Source organism: Ammospiza nelsoni, chromosome 16 (assembly GCF_027579445.1).
Source record: "Ammospiza nelsoni isolate bAmmNel1 chromosome 16, bAmmNel1.pri, whole genome shotgun sequence".
Taxonomy (NCBI): domain Eukaryota; kingdom Metazoa; phylum Chordata; class Aves; order Passeriformes; family Passerellidae; genus Ammospiza; species Ammospiza nelsoni.
The window spans coordinates 11,771,585-11,791,652 of record NC_080648.1 but is presented as its reverse complement, the minus strand read 5'-3'; the positions used below and the strand labels follow the sequence as shown (position 1 = coordinate 11,791,652).

The 20,068-nt window shown below is 43.6% G+C and overlaps 2 protein-coding genes across 3 annotated transcripts in view; both read left to right on the top strand.

Moving 5' to 3' along the window:
* The first annotated feature begins 4,340 nt into the window (after positions 1-4,340).
* On the top strand, positions 4,341-14,835 carry CLK4 (CDC like kinase 4). Of its 2 annotated transcripts, none has more exons than XM_059483555.1 (14): positions 4,341-4,477; positions 6,328-6,387; positions 7,003-7,160; positions 8,183-8,408; positions 9,579-9,669; positions 10,060-10,126; positions 11,374-11,490; positions 11,586-11,752; positions 11,857-11,951; positions 12,306-12,435; positions 12,737-12,819; positions 13,299-13,378; positions 14,312-14,399; positions 14,481-14,835. In XM_059483555.1, exons 2-14 carry the CDS (start codon positions 6,334-6,336, stop codon positions 14,616-14,618), a joined length of 1,494 nt encoding a protein of 497 aa, XP_059339538.1. In that variant the 5' UTR covers positions 4,341-4,477; positions 6,328-6,333; the 3' UTR covers positions 14,619-14,835. The 2 variants fall into 2 exon arrangements, with proteins under 2 accessions (XP_059339538.1, XP_059339539.1); XM_059483556.1 differs by having other exon boundaries at positions 4,370-4,470.
* A 3,299-nt stretch (positions 14,836-18,134) lies between these two features.
* LOC132080255 (collagen alpha-1(XXIII) chain-like) overlaps positions 18,135-20,068 on the top strand; it is a 173,951-nt gene continuing 172,017 nt past the window's right edge. The window contains 1 exon segment of the mRNA XM_059483285.1: positions 18,135-18,356. Coding sequence (XP_059339268.1) covers positions 18,135-18,356 — 222 coding nt within the window.

The window sequence follows — 20,068 nt, the reverse complement described above, 5'->3', positions numbered from 1 at the left end:
CCACAGAGAGTGAGAGAAGCGCAAGTTTTAACCACCCCTGAGAGCTTTTCAGTTAAAGGGAGTGATCAGCTCAGCTCAGCCTAAGGTAAGCCCAGCTGGTTCCTGTGTCACCAAAGTGAAACCCAGCCTGCCCAGTGCAGGGAACCCTCCCTGCTCAGTGAAACCCAGCCTGCCCAGTGCAGGGAACCCTCCCTGCTCAGTGAAACCCAGCCTGCCCAGTGCAGGGAACCCTCCCTGCTCAGTGAAACCCAGCCTGCCCCGTGCAGGGAACCCTCCCTGCTCAGAGAATCCCAGCCTGCCCAGTGCAGGGAACCCTCCCTGCTCAGAGAATCCCAGCCTGCCCAGTGCAGGGAACCCTCCCTGCTCAGAGAATCCCAGCCTGCCCAGTGCAGGGAACCCTCCCTGCTCAGTGAATCCCAGCCTGCCCAGTGCAGGGAACCCTCCCTGCTCAGTGAATCCCAGCCTGCCCAGTGCAGGGAACCCTCTCTGCTCGGGGTGAGCTGCCAGGGCTCGGCGTCCCCATTGTCCTCAGCTCACGACACGCTCAGGGCAGCACAGCCTGTTCCAGTCTGCCACCAGCCACAGCTCAGGTATTACCTGGCCACAGCTTCTCCCCACCAGGGAATGAACACAAGTGCCCAGGCTTACACAAAGTTTCTGGGTCACTGCCTTTCTAAGAAAAATTCTAATAACTCCTAAAGATGGAAAATGTGTCCTTAAGCCATAACCATACCTTGTTCTTTTTTTACCTGGCTGAGTATATTTGCATTTTTTCTATTCTACTGAGTAATCTAAAAAAAAGAAATCTATTTTAAAATTTTCCTTTATAAAAATAAACTCTCATGGAATGGAAATGCAACTGTCAGTGGGTTCTCACTTTGCCTTTCTGCTGATCCACACATCCAAGCTCCTATTATCTCTTTGAATTTACATATGCCACAACAATCTGGGACACTGGCTCCCTTGATCAGTAGTTACAGTGATTTGTGAAATGAATAATATATTTTTGCCTGATCTATCTTCGAAATTCTTGTGGTGGTTTTTCTATCCCCATTCAGTTCAGTCTCTTATAAAGAGACAGTATTGTCATTACTCTGTCCCTGAGCTCCCAAGCAAAGACACAGCTACTCCCACAAGTTGGGGCAACCTAAGAAAATCTCTCTGTCAGTGTAAAAAACAAACCATGGAACTGCAGAAATCCATAAACAACTAAAGAAAAAGCACAAATGGTAATCAGCCACCCTCTGACACCAGAGGGAGGAAAAACAAAACAAATACATCTCTAATTAAAAGAAAGCAAGCACAGCACTGGAAGTACTGAAAGTCAGGAATTTTTGGCTCTGCCTCTGAGTTTTTCTGAGGCTTTGGGGAAGGCAGAGACAACCCTTGCTTTACATTTTGTATCCAAACAATGAGAAAACTCAATAAGATCTATGTCTCCTGAAGAGCTGCTGTGAGGATGGATCACCTCCTGTGGCAAGACATTTGAAAGAGGAACCTTACAGAATTGCATTTTGAAGCAAATGGTTTGAATGTATCTTTTCATACACCCACCAATGTGTCCCAGAAGCACAGTAAAACTGAATTGTAATGCACTCTGCTGTACAGAGCAATCTATGACATAGCTGCATTGTGTTGCTCACTCCACAAGCTGTGCACACATTTGGCATTGCAAGTCTAATTAAAGAAGTATATCTCTCACATAAACAAAAGTAAATACCATAAGGGCTGACAGCATAAGTGGCTGTAACTGCACTCAGATGAATTTCTTGAGTTTTGTAAAGACTGAATTTCTCTAGTTTGATTCTTCATTGTTCTTCACCTCATCCCTGACTTAAAAATGGCCATTTCTAGAGGGACTGTCACTTTGTGCTACCTAGCCTGGTCATGGGCAGCAAATTTCTCCTGACCTTATTCTTCTCTGAGACACCACCTGAACTCCAGCTGACATTCCTCCAGTGCTGTGTCTCCACTGCCACCTCCTGAACAGGAAGGAAAATTAACTTCTTCCAATCCTGCTTTTCTTTTGAATGTCTGCAGAGGTGGTTTTGAAAGTGCTTGGTTCAGCACACAGAGCAGGAGCTGAAACTGCTTTGCAATCTGTCCAGGGAGGCTACATTCTATAAATCCATTGTAAGGCTTTTACTTCAGAGGGAAATTTCTTTATGTATATCTGATATGAAGGTGGTTTAACGTTTATACACTGCTTTTCTTCTTCAAAAAGGTCCAATTATTCACTTCTGATGGGTTTATTCCTCTTTCAACTGTCAGCTGAAAGCCTCTGACTGAAACCAGTAAATTTTTACAGCTCCCATTCATTCTGTTTTCACAATGCACAATAATTATTTCTACCTTTTCTATTCCCAGCTGAAGATCCTTATTCCTAACAGGAGAGAACCAAACTATCCTAGAACCAAAATTTTCCTCCTTCCAAAGGTAGTCAGTTCTGAGAGTCTCTTCTGCATTAATTTCCTTTTTCCCACTAAACGTGATTTCCCAAAATTGTCCCTTAACTGCTGTACTGTGTTAGAGGCCCTGTCATTCATTTATAAGGGGAGAGGAAATTAGCTAAGGTAAAACCCAGTAAAAACTTAGAAGAGGCAGCAAGGCAAGAAAGGCAGATCCTGTCACATGCCATCTTCTCTGCCTGCCAAGAATACCAGCCACAGGTTTGTCATCAGCCTTCCAGCAAGAAACTTTCCATAAAATCCAGATGCTCTTCCTAGACACACCTCTTGGATTAAGAAATTAGAGAAAAATTGTAATTATGTGGTACAGTTGGTTAATATCAGGTACATGGATAGTTTCTGCCTCTTCACAGGTGCTGGTTCACTCTCTGTAAATTTAACTTCATACTTGTTTTTTTTTTCTGCTGCTTGCAGTCTGAGAGAATTCCTCAGACAGTATCAGTGGATGTTAGGTAAATTCTTAATGCTTGGCAGACATTACTAGTTTTTTATAAATAATAACCAATCATTTAGGTGCTAAATGAGAAACAGTGAAGCAATGGCACCAAAGCCATACTTGGCAATAACAGATTTGGTATACAACATGAATTATGAGGTTAAAAGATTTTTAAAAATACAGAGGGCAACAAACAGGTGTCAATGCTCTGTATCTTAGTTTCTCTTCTTAAAAAAAAAGAAAGAAACAAGAAAAAAAACCCAAGAAGAGGAACAGGTTTCCACTCTAGTGCAAACCAGGTTTAAAGGGTTATCTTACTCTTGTTGGCAAATGAATTTTAATGACAATTTTAAAACCACAAATTCTCTAATTTTAGAACAATTTACTAATGTTATTTGGGACTAACATTAAAAGGACAATGGCACTCCTTAAATTCTAAGTACATTATACCTTAGCTATTCTTGATTTTGCTTCAGCTGCAAAACCTTGATGTATTAGAGGTAACACTAGCTAAAATTATTCTGGGGAAGTGCCAATAAATCCAGGAAGTTTTCAATTTACCCATTCACCTTCAGAGATTGCTATTTTCCCCAGACTGCTATTTTCCTCCAAGTAGGAAAAGAAAAAAAAAAATCCCAAGCAGCCATAAGTAGAATTTTCAGTTGACTGCAAAATTGCTACTTTCCCCCATGGTGAACTCCTAAATCTGAAGCTTGCATTTCAGTTCGACTTTTCCCTGTTTTGGGGTGTGCTTTTCTTTACTTTGCAACAATCTCTTTGGGTTTATTGAGTTCCGCAGGATGAAGGCAGGAGGGGCTGGTGATGCCGAGTTTCCCGGAGCAGTCCAGCGCTACCCCGCGCTCCCTCAGGCCCGGGACGCGGGGTTTGCCCTGCCCGGCCATGACTCAGCCGGATCCGCCATCCCACATCCCACACTGAGTCACGGCCGAGGGGGCACTGCCGGCCTGCAGGCTCCAGCACATAAAATATTTTACTGCTTTTTTACCAGTTTTACACACAAACGGCTCGCACAGAGGTCTGTGAGCCTGAAGCCAGGCCTAACTGCGGGATCACCAAACTGCTTAAACGCCGCTTTGGGGAGTTTAAGCCGTTTGGGGAGTTCATTAGAAGGAATTAATTGGCGGTTGGGGCTAACTGGTGATTTCTGCACTACTACACGCGTTTGATGAGGAGAGGAGATCTGGAGTTGCCTGTGAACTCGCCCTCCATGCTTGAACTCCTCCATGAGGTTGGCTTACAAAGCCGTGAAGATTTGGGCAAAGATGCCCAGTGTGGGATGGAGCGGCACCAGACAACGCGAACACCGCCCCGCTCCCCTCACAGCTGCCGCCATGGCGGCGGCACCACCTCAGGGGCGGGGCGCGGGGGCGGAGCCGCTCCTGGGTCTCCCGCCCTGCCAGCCCTTACGCCGTGCGTCTGACGTCAGAGCGCACAGACGCCGCGAGAACGAGGGAGAAGGAGGAAGCCGCCTCTCCGCGATCGCAGCCGCCATTTTGTCTGTGCGCGCAGGGCGGACACGGAGCTCGCTCGCATTCTGTTCCAGTTGTAAGTGGTGAGGGCCGCCCTTCTTCGTTCTCTTTTCACCTTCGCTTTTTTCCTCTGTCCTTTCTGTTTCCAGGGTGGGGCGAAGCAGCGGGAAAAACGGAGGGGAGGCAGGGTGGCGGGTGGGGTGGGAGAGCTGCTTGCGTTGTCTCCGCGGCTCGGGGCGCATCAGGCGCTGCTTCAGGAGGGTTGAGGGGGGAGGAGGATTCTCGGCACAGCAGCTCTGCCGGGGTCGGTGCGGAGGGCTGGGGCGGGCGGAGCTGGGCTCTCCCGGCCCGGCCGTGCCTGGCGCCCGCCCAGGTGGCGGCGGGGCCCGGCCCTTCCTCCCCCGCCGGCCCCGGGGACCTCCGGGGAAAGGCGGCCTGGAAACGGGCTCGGTGCCCTGGCTTGGGGTGGCGGGTGTCCCCTCCAGGATCTGCACTATCGGACTTTGGCCATCCCGAAGGAATTAAGTCTTTGACCTCTTCCGCCTGCCAAGATTTTGAGGAGAGGCATTTGGAAAGTGCTGTGTAGGCAGCTTACCTTACGGCGGGGCTTTCGTGGCCCTCGTGTGCATGGGTCTGTTCTAGAGGGGAATGGCTCCTGCCTGAGCAGCCGTATGGCAAAATGTGGGAGTGAAAACTGCCTGCGATATGGATTAGTTCCACATGCTACAGAATGCATATGTTCGTGGCAGCTGTCAGTATTACATAAGTGAAGTTCTTCGGCGCATAAAATCAGAGCACCGTAGTTAAAAAATTTTAAGGTGGCTTCTAGCGTAAAATGGACTCAGACCGATTCTGGCAATTTCCTCCTCATTTAAATTTACTTAGCTCCTTTAGGGACAAAATTTGTAATTTTTGTTTTAATTTCACTAAAGCTATGTGCATTTGATTGTAGTTAAGCAGCGGTTAATCTTCAAGCATTTTCTCCAGCTTCCCGTGTCAAATATCCATCCCTGCCCCAAGCCCTGCTCTGCAGGACGATTTAATGGTGATTTTATTTGGATGTTAATTACAGAGCTTTAGTGCAGCCTGCCGTCCTCCAAGTAGGTGAAAAATATTCTCAAGCAACCAAAAGTAGAATTTTCAGTTCACCTGTAACTGAGTATATCTGTTCAGAGCTCTGCACCTCAAGAGTAACTGCAACCTGAGTGTGCTTCAGAACCTGAGTTATGTAAGATGAAAATACAGGAAAATAGCTTTGGAGCTGTGCAAGAACAGGGGAAATTAAAACACGTGAATGAAACACCAAGTCGGTTTAAATTTTTCAGGTGGTTTTGTTAGTCATTTGCTACAGTAGTATTTTTTGGTTTTTTTAGAATCTCACAGGTGAGTAAGATTTTTGTGAATCATGCCTCACCCAAAATGTGTAAAGGCACTTATTTTGTACAGTTTGTTAATATGTTTTTGATTTTTAAAACATTGTTGCAGATGTCTGTCGTTTTATGAGGTTTTTTTTTAATTACCAGTCTCTAACTGATCTTCTGAAAATATCAAAAAAGCTCTTTTTTTTCAGAATAGGCCTGTTATTTGCATGTTCTGGGAGTTTCCTACTTAATGCCTTCTGTTTGTATAGAGACATTGTTCTCTGTAAATTTACACAGATTTGCACAATTTACACATGGTTTACAGTCATGATTTTTCTACTCGATTGCTGTCATTGTCTCTAAACTGCTGTTCTCACTGTCACTGCTTACTGCTGAAACTTTTTATTATCTTGTATGAATTCATTCTTTGAACTATACCTGAATAGATATAGAAGGTTATTCTTACTTTCAAAAAACTCCTGCTGCAGATGAATAAAAAAATAACAGTTGGTTTTGTTACATTCTTTAATTCTACAGCCGTGTTTTACTTTGCCTTTTTTTTTTTTTTCCAGTTGTGCATGTACCTGTTTGAACAAAGAATTCCTGCACCTAACATCCAGCAAGAGAAGCTGGTGGGTTTTGTCTTTGGCACATCAGCTGAACTGTAGCACACCCACAGTCCTGCATGCTGATAGGGTGCACAAGTTGTGACTTGGCTCCAGGTGCTCCAAAGTTGTGTTAATCCATCACAGTTCACAGTGGTGGATGCTAAAAGTGACTGTGTCCTGGTGTTGTGTAAATAGCTTAGTGAGAGAAGTTTTTGAACTGATTGTGTATTCTTGATTTTCTGTAGTAACTTTACAATTCAGTAGGAAGACCTAAATCCAGGTTTTCTTGTTAGAGGATGTTTGGAGAGGAAGGTTTCTTCCAACAGGAGGCTCTTTAAGGATACTATTGTGCTTAGTCACTTGAGAGTTTATTTCAAACAGGCTTTAATGACATGTTTGAAGCTATTAAATGAGGATGAGTTGGCCTATTTAGTCTTGATTTGTGTTTCATAACAGCATTAGTGTTGGGAGTTAGGGAGCTGGGTCTGCTCGCCAAACCCAAATAATGGGGGGAGGGAGCTGAGGACAAATGGCCCTTTTTAGTTCTGTCATACTTGATCAAACCACCATTGTTAACTTGTACCTACGTGGGTGTTTGTTGATTTTTTAAATGATTATTATTGTTATTGTATTTTGCAGTGGGAGATGAGGCATTCAAAGCAGTCCCATTGTCCTGAGTGGGACGACAGGAGGAGCTGGGATCAGAGGAAGCACAGCAGCAGCCGCAAGCGCAGGAAGAGGTCCCACAGCAGTGGCCAGGAGAGCAAGCACTATAAACCCAGTCGGGTTTCAGAAAGGTATAACACTCTGAACTGAGTAGTGCAAATGTTTCTTACCATGTCTAAATGTGTTTTCAGGGTAGGAATGAATGCCCAGAGTTGTCAGTTCCTTTTGGTTTGGCTCACTTAAGCCTGATAGGTGTTGTTAACACAGCACCTGAACCATTAAATAGATATTGTTGGATAAAATCAAGTAAATGTCTCTAGTTTGTCTCAGTGATGTCAGTTAAATATTGGTATTGAATACAATCAGTATTAAATTTCAAGTGAAAAGGATGTCTTTTAATTTAATGTGAACAAAAGGAGGAGAAGGTTTGTTTAATCATTTAATACAGTGGTAAGTATGAATCTCTCTTACTAATTTGCAAGTGATTTGTGTTTTCTCCCACACTGCTTTCACTGGAAAGATGTATTTTCTGTTTTGTCTTGGGTTTTTTTTTTCCTTGAAAAGATCCAATGTAATTCTTTTAAAAGCTCATACCCATGCTTATTAAAATGCTGGAAGGAGTAGGTGTACAGCAATCAGGGAACTCTGTGCCTCAGCAGCTTTCTTAATTGTCTGTTTTCTGTGCAAAAAATCCTTGTTCCAGATCCTCTGAGGTTTTAATGTTGGTTGCAAAGCACTTAGAACAGTGCTGCTTCTCTCAGTCTCCAGGTTTTATTTAAACCTGGAGCTTTGAAAGCATAAAAGGGATGATTTCTGTATTGAAGGTGGTTTGTCATGTGACTTAAGGTTGTAATGAAGTTGCTCAGTATATTTTAGGAAGTGTTTCTCCTTTTTAAGTCTGAGTTTCTTACTATGCAAACTGTGGTCAGATCATACATTGTTCATGTGGATGGCTGCCATGTATTTGAGACTGACAGTGTTGTTAAATTCCCAATAAAGTAACATCAAAAGCTCCACTATTTTTGGGGAGGGAGTCAGTTAAAAAAGATTTATGCTGTAAAGACAGATACTGTGTAACTCAGCTCAGGTCACTTATCTTGTTGGAACCTCAAGTTTTTGAAGTGGAGAACATTCACTTAAAATATATTTTCAGTCATTATTTGGACGATAGAGCCATAAATGAAAGAGACCATCATGACCGGAGATATGTTGAGGAATACAGAAATGACTTCTGTGAAGTGTATGACCACAGGCATTATCACAGAGACTATGAAAAGAGTCACCATCATCACTATAGCAAATCCTCTGGTCGGAGCAGGAAAAGTAGTCATAAAAGGAAGCATAAGAGACATCATTGCTCCAGTCACCAATCGCATTCGGTATGAGTAATTTTTAACTTTATTATTCATGAATTAGTGGTAATAGACTTCTTAAATGAGTGCTAGAGCTGCAATTCCTGATCCACGGTACTTTTAAGAAATACATTATTAAAAAAGGATTTGTATTTATTTCAGTCTGTTTGTGGAGCATGTGAATATGTTGTAGTTGAGATTCTTGGATCGTTGTTGGGAGGGGGGTGGGACCATCAGTAGTAGCTGTACACTGGGAATGTAGGTGGTTGGTAGTCACAATCACTGGGGTTGATCTGAAAAATGTTACCTTGAAATTGAAGACAGGCAGCTGTCCTCTTTTAAAGTACAGTTGTCACTTAGCTTTGCAGCATAGTGAACTCTTTTTTCAGGTAGATTCTGAGATGCTATCCACCCTATTGCTAAAAATAATTGAGATTACATGCCTTTTTAACATGAATTGAAAGTATGAATGTGCATGTCTGGTAAATGGATGTGAACAATTTTACACCTAATTCCAGAAAGCTTTGATAAGCCCTGTGCCCAGCTAATGGCACCTAATGTCTTAGGGGATGGGATAAGTTTGCTGCTTGCCTTCTTTGAAGGTGCTCTCAGAATTTCTCATGATTGCCATGATGCCCACTGATGCATCTGCAGTTCCAGGTGTTTTATACCACTTTTCTGCAGTAGAACTGCAAGCTGTATTAAATTATATACTGCAAATTAAGGACTTCAGAGTAATTTTTCTCCCCTCTCTAAACATGGGGGAAGTTAAATTGTTTACATGAGTGGATGTTTTAGGAATAGAAACATTTCACCTGACTGAATGCTTAGGTATGTACATAAATACTGGTTTCTGCTATTTGCTAGCAAAGAATTAGAAATAGCAGTGTTGCAGTCTTAATCTGTCTTCAATTAAGCCACTGTTTGAGAGACAAAATTGTGTTGTTTTTTTTTTCTGTTGCTTGTATCACTTTAAGTATTTATCTGAAAATCTGTTCCTTGCCATGTTTTTCTTCTGTAACATAAACTGTGCCCTGTGAATTTCTGGGGACTGAATTTGAAATTGCTCCTGCCAACTGTTCGTGGCCTGGTGTGTAACTGAATGCCTGAATATCTCCCCGCTGAATGAATTGCGTATTCTGCCCTGAATTCACTCTGATATATTGATTGGCTGGACGATCTTGGTGCCGTTCCCAGAAGAGTCACCGAAGGAAAAGATCCAGGAGTGTAGAGGATGATGAGGAGGGTCACCTGATCTGTGAAAGTGGAGACGTTCTAAGAGCAAGATGTATAGAACATTTTTCAACACTTTTAAAAAACTTTTCAGAAAAAAATCTGTTTAGAATAGTATGTCAGAGGAGGGGGGCTAAAGAAATCTCATTGCTCTTTTTGTTCTGTTTTTTTTTGTGCTTTTTTGTTTTTTTGCATATCTTCTTTTCTGTAGAATTTAAATACTGTGTTCAAAAAGTTCCAATTAGTAAATGAACTTGAGATTAGAACAAGAGATAGTTTTTTTTGGCTAACTGTTTTCATGACTCCTGTCCAATAAAATAATGCATTCTGATGCTGAAATTTAAAGTAATTATGCTTTTGTAATGGCACATTTTAAAATCTACATTAATATGTTCATTCTCCTTCAAGTAGTTGTATAATTCTAACTTATGTTTGTTCTTTTTAGATGAAATTGTTGCGACTTTAGGAGAAGGAGCTTTTGGAAAAGTAGTGGAGTGCATAGATCATGATATGTAAGTGTTGGGTTATTTTATCAGTGGATCTCATGATAAAAGATACTTAGATCAGAAATTAAAGCTCGAGGGTGTTTTATTTAAGAGAAGATTGCAGCCCAAATGCCCTTTTTAATGATTGAGAACTCTATTTTGTTTCATTTTTTCTGTTTCAATTAAGTACTGCTGCTGTAACTGGAGAATGGGAGAGCAGCTGAGGAGTGCAGAACTAGTTTGGGAGACTTATAAAGGTGACATACTGAGAAAGTAGTTCTGGCTCTTACTGGAAGCAGTTTCTGGAAAGCAGTTGCTTGGAATTGCTTGAGCTCTAAATTGCTATCCTCAGTTTTCATAATCAAAATTATCCTTTAAAGTTTTTTTGACTCAACAGTAACCTAGTATGGAGTACTTTTTAAATTAAATTGTTGCCTCCATGTAAGGGGCATGTCTGGTGAAGGAGAAGAAACTTAACTGTATTTCCATTAATTCTGTATGTTCTAGCAGTTGTTAGAACTCAGACTATTTTAAATGTATGTTTTATATAATCAGTTTTATGACATAGTTTTAATACTTTTTTCTCAACCTTTGGTTTGTTTGTTCTGTCATTTCATAACTGAAGTCTGTTCTGGAGTTTGAGGTCATGTTGTGAGGGCAGAGAGTGTTCTGGAGTTAGAATTGAAAGAGCTCTGCAGAGACAAAAGTTGTCTAAGAGTGAATGGGACAGAAGGAGCTGTGTCTGTGTTCCATTCAAGTAACAGCCCTACAGTCTGAATGCATGCAGGCATTCAGTGCAGGGCAGTTTTCACTGGTATAAACTGCTCATAATCCAAACTTCAGAATTACTCAATTCCCCTGATTCCATAAGAACACTGGAAAAGAGCCAGCACAAGTTGAGCAAGTTGCAGGAAAAAAAAAGCCATCCAATTTTTGTAGTATTTTTGTTCAAATGAAAACTTTGTTAATTTTTTAATCATTCTGCTGGCAGATTCCTAATGTTTATTCTTCAGATGAGATGATAACACTGAGAAGTCATTAATAAAACATGTACTATAAGTATTTGAGAAAGAAAAGATCAGGATTACTTTTTTTTTTATAAAACCTGTTCTGGTTGAGTGCAGCATGCTTAAATCAAATTCCCCTAATCCAGCTCATAATTCTCCATGACCTTTAATCTTCCTGTGTTCCTTTTATTAAAATCAAGCTGCTTTGGGGTTGTGGGTATTTAACAATAATCGATTCAGCTTGCTATGCTTTACTTTCTTTCCAAGGAGAGGAATGCATGTAGCAGTTAAAATAGTGAAAAATGTTGGTCGGTACCGGGAGGCAGCCCGTTCAGAAATACAGGTGTTGGAACACTTGAACAACATGGATCCAAGCAGCAATTTGTAAGTATGAAATTTGAGTAGTCAGCATACCAAGGGTTTGAGGAAGGTGATTTATTTAATAGATTTTCATATGTTTTCTTTTTTTCTCTTTTAAGCCGCTGTGTCCAGATGCTGGAGTGGTTTGATCACCATGGCCATGTCTGTATTGTTTTTGAGCTACTGGGGCTCAGTACTTATGACTTTATTAAGGAAAACAGCTTTCTGCCATTTCATATTAATGACATCAGAAACATGGCCTATCAGATTTGCCAGTCTATAAACTGTAAGTAAATTTCAATACTCCTTTCAAACATATGGGTGTGTTTTGGTTTCTCCTTGAATTTAATGTGTAAATTATGGAATACTGTTCTCTTTTTTTTCTTGTAGTTCTACACCATAATAAACTAACTCACACAGATTTAAAGCCTGAAAATATCTTGTTTGTGGAGTCTGATTACATAGTGAAGTACAATGCCAAAATGGTAAGTTTGTTCTTTGTTTCACCCAATTTGAGTTGCACTACCTCTGTCGTCCTTGAAACTTCTCTTAAAAAAAGAAATAACAAGTGACTGAAGTTAACTTAAGGTTAAAAAAAAGAGGAAAAGAATTCTTGTTACTGTGAATGGTCTTTGCTCAGCTGTTTTGGGTATTGAGATTAAATCACTTTGTTACCCACTCTTCTTTCTTGGAGCATTGAGCTGCACAGGAATTAAAGTATTTGGAGGAAGTGTTTTGTTACACATTCTATGCTGGCTGGTACTTTGAGGATAATGTGATAATGCCTTTTGCCTAAGCATGCTTTTGAAAAATATTAACAGCACTTTGGTTTCTTGCAGAAACGAGATGAGCGCACTTTAAAAAACACCGACATCAAAGTTGTTGATTTTGGAAGTGCGACTTTTGATGATGAGCATCACAGCACATTGGTGTCTACAAGACATTATAGAGCTCCTGAGGTTATTTTAGGTCAGTAAAAACTCTTGAACCTTCTGAAAGTTGATTGCAGTTCATTCAGATGTCTTTACTTTATAAACTGGAGTAGTTGTCCATGGTTCTGGTAATCAGTCGCCTCTCAGGTGGTGGGGGTAAAATTACTGAGAGTAAACAGTAAAAGAAATAGTCTAAAACCAGAAACGAGCAGCAGGTTTGAGGAGGGTATGGGGAGTGAGTTGGACATCAGTAAATGTGTGGAAATGGACATGTGCTTTGTAGGTTACACGTTTTGAGAATATACTAAAAAGTAAAACAAACTTTGCCTTTTTTGCAGCACTGGGATGGTCTCAGCCGTGTGATGTGTGGAGTATTGGTTGTATTCTGATTGAGTATTACCTGGGATTTACAGTGTTTCAGGTGTGTATGTAAGCTTAAATAGAACGTGTTTGTTACAGTCTACTGATTTTAATCTTTTAATGACATGCACTTAACTGTGTAGAAGGCAGAACCCCGTGGGCTTTTAAGGATTATATAGGTGAGATTGGAAAACCAGCATCCATACAGGAAAATGTTACATCTTGGGTATCTCCTTCAGAGTATCTAAGATGATCTTTCCTGGCATTTTGAGTGAAGAAGACTGTCATGTTACTGTTGGAATTAAGAGTAAAGAAAACACTTGTACAGTACTTGGTTTATGAACCTTTGTTCAAGGGTCATCCTCACTGTGGAAAGTGTTATATAATCTACATTGCATAATCTGTTTTTAATAATTGAAAGTGGCAAAGTTTAAAGATATTGTGACAGTGCTCTGGCAAAAACTCATTTGCAGTTTGTTGTTACTAAGTGGCTCAGAGGAGAAAAATGTGCTAAGTGCTTTCATTGCTTTTTCCACACAGACTCATGATAGTAAAGAACACCTGGCAATGATGGAAAGAATACTGGGGCCTCTGCCCACTCACATGATCAAGAAATCCAGGTATGTTCATTGTACAAGTGCTAAGTTGCCTGATATTTTTTTCTTACAAGAGAAATTGCGAAGTTGCCGTTGTAAGCTGTGAGTTCTTGCAGATCAACAGAGATGCATAGGCAACCTTAATTATTTGACAGTAGTCCTCTTTTCTCATTTTGGTATGAATTGTCAGCCTCTTGAACTATAACTTGGGTATGGATGTTTCTAACTCTTTAAAGCTAAGTTTGGCATGGTCACCACAACAGTATTAGACATAAATTTTTTCTTTAAACTCTCAGAATGAAGAACATGTTGTTGTCACAATAATTATTGCGAGGAAGAAGAGGGTCCTTGCTTGCTCATATAGCTGTCATTCTCTTTTACTGCCCCTCCACATCCCTCAGACATGTGCTTCAGTGATCTTTCTCTCTTCCTCAGAGATAACTCCTTGTAGCAGGAGTTTCTCACTTCCAGGGCAAAGAGAAGGAGCCAGCACAGGGTTCTCCCCTGACCCCACTATGTCCAAAGTTTAGAGGTCCTGGGATTTGATGGTTCATTTTCTTTCTTACATAAGCTGTCCTCTTGCCAGCTCATGTAGATAATTCTGTAACTCATGTTAGAGTAGAATTCCAATAATTCTGGGTTGGATAATGTATGTGTTTGTTACGATTATAGTGCAGTTGATTATAGTGCATTTTGAAAACCAGGAAACAGCTTGGAAAGCAGCACTTGCAATAGATTCAAGTAATTTAAAAAATAGTTACTGTGTTCTAATTATTGTGGCAGCAGTAATAAAAACCCAGCAGATCTCTGTGAGTAAATGCACACTATAAAAAATGTTAGCTCCCAGATGCAGAGATACATGCAGGAGCACTTAATGGTGTTTTAAAGCTTCTTGGAAAAGCATCTGCTTGCTGTGTGCAGTGACACCAACTTGCTGTTACTCCCCTTGTCCTGCAGAAAACATTATTTTCACCATGACCAGTTGGACTGGGACGAGCACAGCTCTGCAGGCCGGTACGTCAGGAGACGCTGTAAGCCTCTGAAGGTAGGAGCAGCATTTTTATTGCTCTGCTAGACTGCAGTTGGGAAAGCTCTCTCTAAAATACCTCCTGCTTTTTTCTTTCAGGAATTCATGCATTGCCAAGACACAGATCATCAAAGTCTGTTTGACCTTGTTCGCAGAATGCTGGAATATGACCCAGCCAAAAGAATTACTCTTGATGAAGCCTTGCAGCATCCTTTTTTTGATCCATTAAATAAATAAATTCAAAGATCTTCTATGCTTCTTCAAGGAGATTTCCTAGACTGTGTCAGTCAGTCAGCAGAGGTTGCATGAAACTTTTGTAAGCTTTAAATTATTTTGTACAGTTAAGTCTGTAAATAATTACATATGTTTTGTATAACTGTTATGTTTACCTTGTTGAGCAGTTGTAGTCTTATGAGTATCAAAGTGAAAAATAAAAGTAATTTTCATTTTTGAAGGCCTGCGCCTCTCCTTTTACAGATGATGCTAGTGCACCCTCTGACCGTAGGTGAGGAGTCTGAGCTAGCTGAAAGAGTTCTGGAAACATTCCCTAAAACTTCCTTTTGTTAGTCTTGAAGGAAAGATCCACCTAGTTATTCTGTATGTAACAGTTCAACGGCATGTTGAAACATGCTTGGAAACAGTGTATATCCTAAGTAGGTGGCTTTTGTGGGTCACTTTTTTCCTAGATTTTCTGTTACATGGTGTGCCAGCTAATTATCTCTTGGAAACTTGTCTGATGCCTTCAGTTTCAAGTATTCATGGCTAATCCTTTTAGTTAAGATCTGTAAAGTAACATTTCCTATTTTCAATATTGTTCCTAGTCATTAAAGATGAACATCTTCATAAGTTTTTAGACTGTATATTGAGGCTGTACAGGATGGAGGTGGCCGGGTTCTCAGTTGTGGTTCCTGAACTCTGGTACTGAGTTGAGAAGAAAATGGTGCAGCTTTCCAAGAGCCATTAATATACTCTGGTAGTTTTGCGATTTCCACATCTATAAGATGATGCTTTTTACTCCGACTCCCTTAATCCATTTGACACTCTGTGGGTGGCTTGCTGAGTAGTAGGAAGGGAGCCTTCTATGGAAAAGTTCATTCTGACTGTAATAAGCAAGTTTTGGCTATTTATTTTAATCTTGACTTTACTGCACAAGCCTTTCTTCAAAGGGAGGAAGCTAAATTGTTTTGGCTCCACAGGAGCCCGACTCCAGGTTTTGTGCTTGCTGAGTTAGCCCTAATACACAGTAAGGTTTTCAACTGATGTCGAGGAAGCTTCATTTGCAAGAGGCTCCAGACGTGCATATCTGAGCTGGGAGTAGAATAGAGCTAGGCCAGGCTTTGAAAGCTTATCTTCTGTTACTAGTGCCACCTCCTGGGCTTGATTACAGCTCATCACAGCCACCTCCTTTCCTTGGATGTTGGTGTTGATGACATTGTTTCTGCTTGGCATGACAGAAAATGTAACAATCTGTGCCATGCAGGTCAGCTCGGTAGGGCTGAGCAGGACGAGAGTAAATTCCTTCTCTTCTTCCCACAGCACTTTCCGTCCCACAGCCACAGAGGCAAAGCAAGGACTTGGCTGAGTGTATCAGCTGAGCAATGCAAATCAAAGGCAGATGGGGGAGAAAAGTTTATATGCTGCTATAACAATAAAACTGTAACCATAAAGCAGTTCTATGGAAATTAGGGAAAGATGGTGTGCTCTTGCTTACAGAGTGCTTCTAGCTGTTGATGTAGGTACTGAAATTTGTTGTGCTTGGTAAAGGAGATACAGCTTAGCTCTATCATAAAGCCATCTTTAAATTGACTTTTCTTCTTCCAGTAAATTTAAAAGCACTGTCAGGATTAATGTGACACCTGCAGCAAGGTGCCAAGGGCTTTTGTAGACCTTGCAGCATGTACACAAGTGTTACTTTGCAGGCACACACACGAGCCAAGGCCCCTGGGCTCCCCAGGGAAGCTGTGTGGGGCTCTGGGCAGCACCCTGGGGCAGGGTCTGGTGCTGCAGGGCTGCCCTCGGTGCTTCTGTCTTTAGTAGGGGATGGATTTTTATATGCACATACCACCACACCCCTTTGTCATCTTCATACTTGAAGTTGGCAATCTTTGCATGTTTGGATCAGCTATAGCTGTTAAATAAATAGAAGAGCATTCCCATCTATTTCTGCACTTCAGATTTCTAGGTATTGTACCTTCAAAATATGTTCTGTGACTGGGTCAGCCAGGCAGACCAGACTAACAGTGTGCATTTCCATAGTGCACTAAACAAAGAGGACAAGAAAGAATAAAATTTTAAGTGGACAGCCCAGGCTTCATCACTGAAGTGCAGAGTGTGGAATCTAGGGCCCCAGAAGCTGAGGGAAGAGTTGAGCTCAGGCCTAAACTGCATGGGAAAGGAGTGGATTCCTGGGGCAGGAGCTCATCTGCTGCAGGAGTGATCAGCCCTGCCTGTTCCTTCAGCGGCTGTCAGGGCTGCCTTGAGGGCTCAGCTCACACAGGACAAGATGCTTTGCACCCGAGCATCTCCCCAAAATGATGGCACTGTGTGTGTTCTACTGCTCTCATGGAGTTTGTAAGGAAAGTCTTAGCACGCTCATACAAAGGAGAGGGGGAAAAAGGAGGTAAGAAAGAGGGTCTCACAGAAACACGGAGTTTTCCTTTATCTTCAGGACCTGTAAGAAAGCAGGAACTGGTTGTCAGCGCATGCTATGGATTTATCTGCTTTAACAGCTTTGGAAATAGCTGCAAGAAGCCTGTATCCTTCTGTGTGTGTGTTTTATTAACAAATTTAATTAGAATCTGACGTTGGTAATGTTACTGACGTTGTAGCATTTCCTAACTCTGTCCTAGGCTTCAATTATCTATTCTAGAATTAAGAATTACTCCTCGAAGGGCCGATGTCTGTGTCCAGAGGGTACACTGGAGCTTTTATACCATGTGCTTAGAATATGGGCAAGCATTAAGTTGCAGAAGGATGTTTTATAGGTGGGTTGTGATGCTCTGTGTAAGAGTAAGGAGGAGCGATGACAATGTGGATGCTCGGAGCTTATGTGTGAGAAGTTTTCTCTAGTTAAAAGCATGGAACACTCCGCTGAGATAACAGTGAGTTACAGTGCATAGTGTGTTCCTCTAGAGCAGATCGCGGTGCAGATGGGCTGTAGGGCAGAAGGCACAGAGCTCCCGGCCGGGTGACACCTCTCGCCAGTCGCACGCTCCAGGGCAGCCGGGGCCGGGCGCAGCCGCCGCCCGCCCGCTCTCCCGGCGGGGAGAACCCGCTGGAGGGCGCCCGGCCCGCGCCCGCCGCCCCCGCCGCGGGCAGCGCCGCTACCGGCCCCGGAGCGGGGAGCGGGGCCGGCCCGCCGGCAGCCTGCGCTCCGGAGCGGCTCTCGCAGCGCCCCGCCCGGGCAGCGCGGCCGGGACCCCGAGGGGCGCGGGGATGGGGCCGGGGGGAGCGGTCCCCGCGGGGGGCCGGGCAGCGGGGGTGGGATCTGCTCCGCGTAATCCCCCACGGGGGGCGGCGGGCCGCGCTCGGAGCATCCCCCCTTCCCCAGCGCGGGGGGAGGCGGCGGGGGAGCCGCCACCCCCCGCTTCCTCCGTTTAAGACCCGGGCTGGCGGGGCGAGCGCAGGAGAGCGGCCGCTCCGCAGCTCCGGCCCCACGCCCGCGGCGCGCACGGGGCGGCGCTGGATGCGCCGGCGGCGGGAGGCGGGCGGCAGCCGAGCGGGACCCCGCGCAGGGGCGCGGAGCGCGGCGCGATGAGCGCGGGCAGCGGCAGCGGCGCCGCCGGCGCGGCGGGCACCGCCACCTCCGCGCTGTGCCTGCTGCTCTCGCTCACCGCCGTGGCCGTGTGCCTGCTGCTGGGCGCCAAGACGGCCGAGCTGCAGGGCCGGCTGGCCGCGCTGGAGGAGCGGGGCGCCGCCGGGCACGGGCCGCTGCTGGACGCGCTGCAGCCCCGCGTGGAGCAGCTGTTCCGCGAGGTGAGTGAGGGGCGGCTCCGCTCCGCCGCGGGGTTCGCTCCGTGTGAGGGTCGGGGAAGGCGCTCCGGTCCCGCTCCGCCGCGGGGTTCGCTCCCTGTGTCACCGGCTCCTCATCCTCTATGAGAAAACTTACTCCCTTCTACCAAACTTTCCGCTTTTTGCTGCCGTTCCCATGAATCAAGCGTAGGGCGAGGCGTGGCAGATCCCACGTTGATTAGCCCCAGGTGAAGGGTCGGCAGTCGAAGGCTAGAGACATGCGACTTTCCCCCTTATTCTATTCACTGACACAGGTAACCCGAGTGCTTTAACTATTTGTCTTGGGATTTAACGGACCATAATTTCCTTGTTAGAAATTATGAACATGATCCCCACTATCTGGACTCTCTGTCACAGACTATTGTGGTCTGGCAGCGCAGAACTGATTTATGGAGGGCAGAGGAGACCCGCCACTTGTTACTTCACTTTCAGTCCTGGGGTTTTCTGAAATTATTCAATAAATATTTCTGTGCTGAACAAATCCGCCTACATGGAGAACTATTGTCCACACTGATGCCCTTCTCAGTGCCTAACTGAACCAAATCTCTGGGAGAAGTTACACTTTATCCCAGGGTTATCTTTTTCCCGATTCTGATGTTTAGGTTTGGGGCTTTTTACAGGCAAGGGAGACGTGAAGGGCTCCATCACTCATAGAATGTGCTTGAAGATCCCGCTGTTGGTTTGCTGGATTTGTATAAACAGTAGTTCGTAAAGTCCAGCAAGATTCAACACGGCTTGTGGGGCTGCTGAAGGGCACCCCTGAGTGATCAGTTCTGACATCTGGGGAAGGTTTTACACTGGGATTTTATTAATGGCCTGACTGCGGTGCAAAACATGCGTTAAAATCATGACAGCCATGAAGCCTCAATCATGCAAAAATGTGTTTGTATGTGGAGCTCTGTGAAAGCTCTGGGGCTGTGAGCAGGGATGGAGGCAGTGCTGGGGGCATGGGGAGACAATTCCTCATGCTGTGTGTTGCTGTTGGAGCTAGGGTGAGGCTATTGCTGGCACCACCACAGCATGTTCTTTTGCCTGGAAACTTGGTTGCATTGATGTGCCTCGATAAAAGTGAAATGTTAAAATATTTTTGTGAAAACCCCGAATACCAGAGCAGGGGGGGGGGTGCCTGTGAGGCGTAGTCACAGCCTCTAGTTAATGTCTGTTCTCCAGGCAGGAATTAGCCTGCCGGTTGTGGCAGTGGTTCTGTTCCAATTACCCCAATAAATGTGCTTAGCAATGGGAATGGTTTCTGTGGCACTGCCTAAGATCATGTGCAACCTCTTGCTGAGATTTAGTTAAGTGTGGAAAGCTTGTTTTGTACTGGGAATGCTCAGATGGAGTTTGTACAGGGGAAAATAAAGCAAAACCACATAATTGGGTTTCTAATGGAAGAGTGAGCTTGTTTAAACATTTAGTATGACCAAACTCTTGTCAATGCTAAAGCAAATTTTGAATCAAGCAACAAATTTGATGCGTCCATAGTAGTAATTGCACTATCTATTAATGGTCATTTTAAATGGACCTCTTGATTTATGGTAAAGTTTCAGAAAGTGTTTCTTGCCCAAACTCTGTTACATAAGACCACTCACTTGTCAAGCAACTGCTGCCCTTTCTGTGCTTGAGAGTTTCTGGAGAGTGAGAGAGTATTTCCATCGTCATGAACATCAACTGATGCC

Excerpts from the sequence above, each read along its gene's own strand:
- CLK4 (XM_059483555.1), top strand. The coding sequence starts at position 6,334 with ATGTACCTGTTTGAACAAAGAATTCCTGCACCTAACATCCAGCAAGAG. Across the intron at positions 8,409-9,578 it reads CCAGTCACCAATCGCATTCG|AAGAGTCACCGAAGGAAAAG; the intron begins GTATGAGTAATT and ends TGCCGTTCCCAG. Across the intron at positions 12,820-13,298 it reads TGGGATTTACAGTGTTTCAG|ACTCATGATAGTAAAGAACA; the intron begins GTGTGTATGTAA and ends TTTTCCACACAG.